At 39.4% G+C, this 9,611-nt stretch overlaps 1 protein-coding gene across 1 annotated transcript in view; it reads left to right on the top strand.

Moving 5' to 3' along the window:
- Positions 1–3,668: 3,668 nt before the first annotated feature.
- Positions 3,669–9,611, top strand: part of SSBP2 (single stranded DNA binding protein 2) — a 334,115-nt gene continuing 328,172 nt past the window's right edge. Inside the window, exon 1 of the mRNA XM_006143492.3 lies at positions 3,669–3,810. Within this exon, the coding sequence (XP_006143554.1) occupies positions 3,773–3,810 (38 nt within the window). The 5' untranslated portion in view covers positions 3,669–3,772. The remainder of the gene's footprint in view (positions 3,811–9,611) is intronic.

Below are 9,611 nucleotides of genomic sequence, written 5' to 3' on the forward strand. Positions count from 1 at the left end.
CAGGGGCAGTGGGAACTGTGGGCTTTTGCTATTAGCCACCTTCAGAACTTTGAAAAACTCATCTGCAATCATTCCTTTTCAAATACCATGCCAGTGAGCTATTTTAACAATTAACCAGTCAATGATTCTCCTTATTTTGTTCTTAAGAACCTCTTTAGATTTTCTACCTGAAAAAGAAACGGACACTTGAAAAATTAATTAATTTCTGAAAAATAGCAAAAGAAGGAGTAAGGGAATAATAAAAAGTATAGATGAAAGTTTTCAGAGGATCACCTTAGGGAGGGTGGTGGTAGTGAGGTTGGAAATGAAAGGCTGAAAATCATGTACTATTTATTAATTTAATAAATCTGTCTTGATGTCAATGTAATCGAATGTTGCCACAAAATAATGGCCTCCTGCTGCTTCATAAATGTTGGGCTGAGCTCTGATGTTTATTTTCAAGACAGGAGACATTGATCCTTCACTAATAGAATATTACAAGTTTATTTCTATTATGCTAAGTAACCAAAGTTGATTTCATTGTTTGATTTCATGGATGTTAGTGCTGTCAGAGTTCAGAACTGTCTGGACCTAGAAGCCCAAGAGGATGATTTTTCCTCCCCTAATTAGGCATCCTTGGATTTCATTCTAGTATAAAGTCAGAAAAAGAAAACTTCAGAACCCTTAGTTTCTGAGCTCTTTCTTCTGATGCCCCTTGGTTTGGGACTATTTGGCATATGACTGTTCTCCCCTGAGGTCAAAATGACTCTGGAGCCAGACAGTGAGTGAGTTGGATAGGGCCCCATCGAATGGGAAAGGCAACAGGAAATGTGATGAGAGGAAAAAGACAGTTCCAACAATAGAAGGAGGATGTGAAGCTAGAAAAACAAGAGGAGAAGGAAAAGTAACAGTGAACCACAATACACCACAAGGAAAGGAAAACCGCACAGAAAGTAAAACAAACAAAATAACAAAACACCCAAAGGGAATTGCAGCCTGCAATTTAGGTGCAGGGAACCGGGTTTTCACCATTTCTACAGGCAGGACACTTATTCGTAGTGATTGTTAAAATGCGGATGGTGGATGTGGATGGTGCTGTCCAATTTCTTTTCTGCTCAGCAGAATGCGAATTAAAGATCTTCATTTTCAGAGTGTTTTTTTTTTTTTTTTTTTTTTGTAGCACAGCTCAGACGGTCACACAGATCCAGTAAATTAGGTAGAATGAAAGAGGAATGAACAAGATGAAGGTTAGAAAAACCATGTGAACTCACCATTTTAGTAAGAGTAAGGACAATACTTACTTCTTTTATATGTATAGACACACTCCAAATCATTTTTTTTTTCTTTTCATGTCCTATAACGAGCCAAAGTATATACTTTGAAAAGTCAAAATGGGAGGAAATGATATACCTGTTAAAGGGCAATAAAGCAGAGTGTGGCATGGTGTTTCTGATTTTGCCTAATCAGGGGCATTTAGCCTTAAGAGCCAAATTCATTGCTGTTTACCAAGTGGAATGGATACCCACAAAACCTATTTGAATAATTGTACTTACATTTAATCCTACCTGAATTCACAGAAAACTTCGTCTTTCAAGAATTACAGTACACATAAAAGTAAATGTTTAGTGGTGGGGTTGGCAGGATCTGTGTATTGAAATCCTAAAAGCTCCTGATGATGGGCCAGCAGGGAGTATGGTGAATAAAGCACTGGATCCCACATGGCTGACTTCAGGGTTCAAATCCTGGACCCAGCAGCTTGAAAAACATACTGGGCTTGTGTGCATATGTGCCCAAAATCCCTAGAGGAGACTGGAGGAGAAGGGATTGTCTTGTAGCCATCCCCTCTAGAGAGTGCTTTCTCACTTTGCCTCTCTCTGTGTCACTCTCCAGAGAACCCAGGCACCCTATGGCAAAACATGAAAAAAAAAAAAATGGGGCCTAATGAGATAGGCTTTTCAGTTATAAATTACAGTACTGTCATTGACTAGTTGCATGAACTAGAAAATTTGCTAATGATAATAATACCTACCTCGAAGGATTAATAAAAGCTTTAAGGGAACCAGCAGTTAGCGTAATGGCTATGTCGCTGGACTCCCACGTAGTCGACTGCAGTTCGCGTCCCGGGCTCAGTGGCTTAGAACTCACGCCGGGCGCATGTGCGTGCATGCCCAAGATCCAGAGAGGAGAATGGAGGAGAAGGTATTGCGGCGTGACCATCCCCCCTGGGGGGTGATTTCTTGCTTTCTGTCTCTCTGTCTCTCTCTGTCTGTCTGGCGAGTGCACATACCCTATAGTGAAAACCTCTCCAATAAATAAATAAATAAATAAAAGCTTTAAGATACTCTATGTAAAGCACTAAAACATTCCTGGCACATTCTAAAAGTTTGACAACTGTGAGTTAGTGTTAATAAATAAGAAATCTGCAGTGTGGGATGCAAGAACTGAAATTCTTGGGTTCAACAGGTGGTATGGTGGTTAATGGTGCTGGACTCAAATGGCCAACTTAGGTTCAAGTCCCAGACCTGGAGGCTTGCTTTCTCACTTTCTCTCTCTTTCTCTCTCTTGCTCTATCCCTCTCTAGTCAAATTAAAACAAATAAATAAATAAATAAAGTTAAATAAAACAATTCTTTTTTAAAAATACTTATTTTTTATTTTTTTATTCATTCATTTATTTCTTAATTTGACCAGAGAGAGACAGAGGGTGAGAGAGAAAGGAAGTGAGAAAGCAAGTCACCAGATTCAGGACTCGAACCCTGGTCGGCCATGTGGGAGTGTCCAGCGCCTTAACCACCACACCACCTGCTGGTCCCAAAACAATTCTTAAAAAAAATAAAAGAACTGAAATACATGGTTGAACCATTTAAGATTGCCAATAGTTGGGACCAGCAGTTAAGCGTAATGGCTATGTCGCTGGACTCCCACGTAGTCGACCGTGGTTCGAGTCCCGGGCCCGGTGGCTTAAAACTCACGCCGGGTGCGTGTGCGTGCATGCCCAAGATCCCGAGAGGAGAATGGAGGAGAAGGGATTGCGGCGTGACCATCCCCCCGGGGGATGATTTCTTGCTTTCTGTCTCTCTGTCTCTTTCTGTCTGGCGAGCGCACGCGCCCTATAGCAAAAACTTCTCCAATTTATATATATATATATAAAGATTGCCAATAGTTGACAGAGAGAGACAGAGAGACAGAAAGCGAGAAATCACCCCCTAGGGGGGATGGCCACGCCGCAATCCCTTCTCCTCTATTCTCCTCTAGGGATCTTGGGCACGCACGCATACGCGCCCGGTGTGAGTTTTAAGCCACCTGGTCCGGGACTCGAACCGCGGTCGACTACGTGGGAGTCCAGCGACATAGCCATTACGCTAACTGCTGGTCCCACCATTTTTGACTTAGAAAAATAATGATTTGGGGGACCAATAGGTGGCATAGTGGTTAAGGGACTGGACTCCCATATGAGCAACTGTTGTTTGAGTCTGAGACCTGGAGGCTTTCTCTCTCTTTCTCTCTCTCTCTTTTTCTCTCTCTGGTTCTGGTCAAATTGAAGAATAAGAATAAGAAATAAAATAAAATAAATATTTTTAAAAATAGCAGTTTCATATATTTCAATGTAATATGTTTGCTCACAATTTTCCTATTCCTTTCATATCTTGTTCTTTTGTTAGGAGATAAGAGGATGGGAAAAGGAAGGGAAGAGAGAAAAGAGAGGAAGAACAGACAGAAGAAGGATTGGGTAGGTGAAGGGACTGTGCCGTCAAGTCCTTTGAGGCGATATATATGGGCTGGAGACTGAAGTGATGAGATGTCGTCCTCCCCCCACCCTCATAACCCTGTGGTAAGTTCTCGAGGTCTTTAAAAAATTTCTGAGACATGGATGGGGCATAAGTCCACTTGTGTGTCCACATGTAAGTGTTTCTGTAAAATAAAGAAAAATCCAAACTGTAAGACAGAACTGGCATCTCCTAAAAGGACATAAGAGCCCAGGTAAGAACAAAGGAAGCAGTACAAAAATATTGGGATATAGGGGCAACTCTTCCACAGTGAGAGAAGCAAGTGTCCAGATCTGGGTTCTTCCCAGATTGCCTCCATCCTTCACAGTAGTGTATGTGAAGTCTTCCTCTCTCCTAGAAATCAGACCAGGCTGAAAAGCCAGGATAAACAGATATACAAGTGCTCTTGGAGCCTCTGACTTCTGGGCACCTCAGAATCAAACATAGTACGGAAAAAGAATATTCCAGACGTCAGAATACTTGGCAAAAAGTGCCTTAACCCAGAGAGTAGCAGTCCCTTTAGCCCTAAATAGTATTCATAGGGCTGTAGACACTGTTTAAGGTTCTCCTCAAAGAACCGAAAATTTCACAAGGGTTCAAGGGAGGACAGTGTAGTAGGTAAGCATAAATTAGGGTAGCAGATCTAAGACAGGAATGTCCTCTTTCTTACGTTTCTCAACATGGCCTTCTGAGTGAGAGACAACATAGTTTTAGAGGTCAGGTAAGCCTAACTGGGGTTTGCCTCTGCCTCAGAATTTAGGTCCAAGGAAAAAGCCCTAACCTTCAGGAGCTATCATACCTACTACACTTCAAACATCATATGTAGGATGTATATAGTCCAATTCCTTGCAAAGACTCATTGCACATCCCAAAAGAAAATACTTAAAGTGCTCGCTATTACTTTGACAAATATATATGACCATGATAAGAATGTTTATGCTTTATAGCTTACGATTAACAATGGTAATATCTAGCCCTTATTTCAATCTAAAAAAACAATGCCAGAGGGTATGTGCACTCATTAGAGAGAGAGAGAGAGAGGGAGAGAGAGGATAGGGAGAGTGCACCCTCAATGACCACAATCCCTTCTCTTCCACTTCTCCATCCTGGAAGGATTTGGGGCACACACACACACCTGGTATATACTAATGTGTTTTACAAGCTGTTGGGGCCAGTATTTGAACCATGATCAGCCATGTGGGATTGGACTCTATTAACCACTAGGCCACAAACTGGCCCTCAAACTGATTTTACTTGGCATAATATATTTTTTAACCCATTTTTCTTAAACTATAGCAAGGTAAATAAAATGTGATAGTAGTATAATTTGTCATCTTTTCCTGCCATTACTTAGTAAAGAAGATCTGATTATGTTGGAAAATTATACAAAGCAAATGTAGTAGATACTTTTTTTTCTGTGTTTCCTCTTCCAACAGAAGGAAATGACACTGCCTGGAATGTAGCGCAGCCTCCCTCTCAAGACTGGGGCTTTTGTGAGCTCCAAGAAGTGCAGACATCATATTGGCATAACCTTACTAGGTGAAAATCCATTGTGAAGAGTTAGGAATGCACTAAAAAGTATAGTAATACTTTTTGAATCAGGAACATTTTTTGGCATGCTTCCTATTACATAACTCTCAACATTTAATGACAAAAACCCAGCCAGTGAACACCACAACACTAGGAATTTGTTTTGCAAAATGTGCTAGAATGTATAAAATTGCCATATATGCTATTCCTATTTTTTTTCATTTTTCTTTATTTTCAGTTTACATATAACTCTTTGTATCGGGATTATTTTATTTTATTCCAAGTTACTAAACTTCAAATTCTTGTTAGTGCTAAGAAAGACGAGGCACTCTAGAGCTGGAATGTTCGAACCTGGGGTATTGGCACACTGTCTTTCCTAGTCCATTGGTAAATGTGTGTGAATATATAAATTGGGATTTAAAAAATCCAGAGCAATAGGTGAAATCAACAGTCATTGCCTCAGATTAGCTGCCAGTAAACCAATAGCAGTGTGTCAAGTAATATTAATTTGAGGCCCCATTTCACTTATTATTCTTGTACACAGGACTAACCTGCACACTTTTATAGCTGCAGTGACTTTTCGTTCCATTACTTTGGTACATGACATCTGAGCAGTCTGTGATCTCAGTATGCTGGTCTGTCCTGCCTGGGAGTGAAGTTTCATAAGGTAGTTTGAGTGACAAACATCTCGGAGCTTGCTCACATTCCTCTGTGGAATAGTCACTTCTGAAAGAAAGAGGTGCGGCTTCGTGGTCTGGGAACAGGACTTTCAGCCAGGAACATGGAGTTCTCCTCCTGGAGCTAGTTCTGTTTTCTTAATGGATCAGATCATGCTAATGAATCTTTCTAGGACTCAGTTTACTCAGTTTAAAAAGCTGGTCAGAAAAATCTGATAAACTGGGGTATATTGAATATTAATGAATGAGTATCTATTCAAGGATTTGAAATGAAGATATAAAAATGCAACTGAGGAGTCATTTTTATAGACAAATTAATTTTAAGAGAAAACTAAATAATAAAACAGTCTCACCTTTTGGGAAAATTACCCCAAAATAAGAAACTTTATTTTAAAGTTTAAATAGTTTATTTTTATTTTTGTAAATATTTTCTATTCTAAATTATCTTCTTTTTCAAGTTAACATGCTAAGTATTTTACATGATGCAAATAATTAAATTCATGATTAACTTCCATTTAAATCTAAAGAGGCAGTCTCTTTGTTCTATATAACACAGGGAAATCTTTTCTGAGTTTCCATGCACTGTAAGAATGTAGACATTATTAACCTTAATGTTTTAAAGAAAAATTAGGATCAAAGAAATGTATAGTCAATCTTGAGCTTGAGCAGGGTGGTATAATGAACTGCCTGTTTAAAAATGATAAAGTCTTCCAAGAATAAGATGCAGGTTCCAGAAAGAGAAAATTGTGCATACATGCCCAAACAAAATAGGGGTAGAAGGGAGGAACCCTAATTGTGATATTTTTGTACCTGAAAGAATAAAATTAAAAGAAAGCTTCAAATGTCGATGCTCTATTCTGGAGATTTAGTTGGTCAGCATTTCCCTACCCTAAATCCAACCCCCCCCCCAATTAATCAACCTCATATGGGTTTTTTTTTTTAAAAGAAAAAACTCTAAAAATACATTGTGATCATTTAAATATATTATGATTGTTTACACTAGGAAGCTTTACATCTTCAATCTCTACTTTTAAAAAATGAAAACAAAACAATGGATCTTCAATTCTGTCTGGGATCTCAAATTTGGCTCTGAATATGTGTTTCAAATCTCATTAATTACAATATTGGTCCCACGAGATACAGTTGCTGATGCAAAGAACACTCTTTGTACTCAAAATAATTTGAACAAGGGCAAAGAAGCATTTTATTTACATGTGTAAACATTAAGAGGAAAATAAAACAGAGATGGTTCAGGTAGCTGCTGAGATGTTTTAATGATAATTGACTTGATTACTTATGCTTTAAGGGTATCATATACAGAACTAGTCATATTTCACTTTATATATTTGTTGGATGACAACATTTGTGTAAAGGTAACTCTGACATTAACTCGGCAAGTTCTGAACTAAGACCTTTCAGCATTTTATTCTTTCCAGATACTAAAGCTAAATCGGTCTGCATTTCATACCCCACTGTGCAAATCTATCATTTATTTTTTAAACATCAGAAAATATGTCATTACCCATAGGATGGGTAATGTGAAAATCTGGGTAAAAACAATTCAAATGAATAAATTACAACAGTAGATGACAAAGAGCTTCTCCTGTTTTCTTTCTTCATTTTCCTCTCTCTTTAGGAAATACTACACTAAACCATAGCTATCTGTGGTCTTGTACTATAAGAACACATATGGTCATACATTTCCATCCTTTTAAGTTTGTTGGCTCAGTGGTAGAAAGTGAAGTCCACTATAAAGACGTCCTAATGCTGTACATGGGAACAGTCATCTGCTAATGCCCAGTCATAACCTAAAGGTCCACGCAGAGTTCTGGTTGGCTGTCTTTAAATGGATACCAAAGAGCGAAGTTCACACATAAGAATCACTTGGAGCTAACCAAAAAATATAGGTGCCTGGGTCCATCCCCAAGGTTTCTCATTCAGCTGGTGTACAATTAACGAACAAAAACCAACCAAAAGAAATTATCCTAAGGCAGTTCTAACGTGTCACACTTGAGAAGTATAGTTCCCAAATTCTACCACCAGTGCAAGGATAACTTGCTTTTTGATAACTGTACAAAGCTTACTTTTGCACTTTTTGTTTTCTTCCTTCCTTCTATGAATGAGGGAGACAGAGAGACAGCCACCACCCCCCACACCAGAATCTAAACACACTCATCTATCCCCAGTCTCAGCCAGCCTGGGATTATGAACACCTGGTATGTTCAGGGAGGTCCCTGGATGTGAACTCAGATCCTTCCCATGTGGATCAGTCTCTCAGAGTATGACCACAATCACTATCTGATCCCTACTCCTAGGGACACCTGGACACTTTCCCTTTTGTTTTCAGGCGTGAGTAGATAGGTGGATCACAGTCATCAGAGCTCTTCCTTGATGGCATTCTCTGGGTAGAACCTTACAGGGAATTTTTTATTGGTGATGAAGGCTTGAGATAAAAATTTGGCAAATTAAAGCCAATTGAAGTAGAAAATTGAACAATGAATAACTTAATGTTAACGTTGAAGTGAGAGCCTTTCTGCTGTGGCAACTTCTACACATTTGAGTATTTTGAACAGAAGATCAAAAGAGCAGCCTACTGGCTCAGCCTCACTCCTTCCAGCTTTTCAGAGTTCATGAATGTAATGCCCCAATCACCAATTAGAAGCAAGGAAGGAGAGTTTTGGGAGTTAGAAATGGCAAATTACCTCTCTTGGAAATTAAGCTACTTAAGTCAAAGCAATTTTTTTCTTTTCCTTTCTTGTCATTTCTTTGAATGTTTGTCCATTTAAGAAAAATGTTATTTTTCCTTTCTCTTATTAACATAATGTCTGTCTTCTATTATTTCTGTCATCTTTTATCACATCCTATGACTTTTTCATTTAACCCTGTTTCTTCTGCCCTACTTTTCTTTTTTTTTTTTTTTTACTTTTCCATTTCTTTTCCATTTTCCTAACACTGCTTTAACAGGTTCATTTTGCTACTCTTTGATTTACGTTTGGTTGCCAATCTCTTTTCTGATTCTCTACCTCTCATCCTTATTAGCTGCCCTCTCTTAACCTTCTGTTGATGTTTTATGCCTATCACTTCCTGTCAATGCACACACAAACCCATTTCTTTCCATCTATCTCAGTATCTCTATATGCATTTTTATGATCCCACTACTAAACGCTTAAAGCTGTCTGTGTGGAATAGAAAGGTAGCTTTCCTTATTTGAATGCCATCTCCTTCACCCTTCTGCAGCTATTGCAAGTCCATTCGTCCTTACCTGATGTCCCCCTGTCCCATCCCCACCCGCACTCCTCTTCCCCAGTGTCACTCCCCATTTGAAGCCCATCTCTTCTTTCTAACCCCATTTACACCCTGTCCCATTTTACAGCCAAGGATCTGGACAAGATGAAAGAGTTCCATCAGGAACCGGGCTGTGTGTGCTTCAGAAACTTTTGCGCATTTGCTGAAATGGGATTAGGGATTTGGATCCAGAAATATTGCCAGGCAGCCTCTCAGCCCTGGCACAGCTTTGCACACCTTGGATCTTGGCTTGGGCCTATGCTGACAGGCAATGACAGCGATGTCTTTCAGTGCCTCCCCCGGCCTTTTTCCCTCCGGGGTTTGGGATAGGCATCAGCGACCCAAACTGTTCTTCCAGGCCGGCGGGAATGCCT

The sequence above is a fragment of the Tupaia chinensis genome, unplaced genomic scaffold, assembly GCF_000334495.1.
Source record: "Tupaia chinensis unplaced genomic scaffold, TupChi_1.0 Scaffold000099_1, whole genome shotgun sequence".
In the NCBI taxonomy this organism is placed as follows: domain Eukaryota; kingdom Metazoa; phylum Chordata; class Mammalia; order Scandentia; family Tupaiidae; genus Tupaia; species Tupaia belangeri.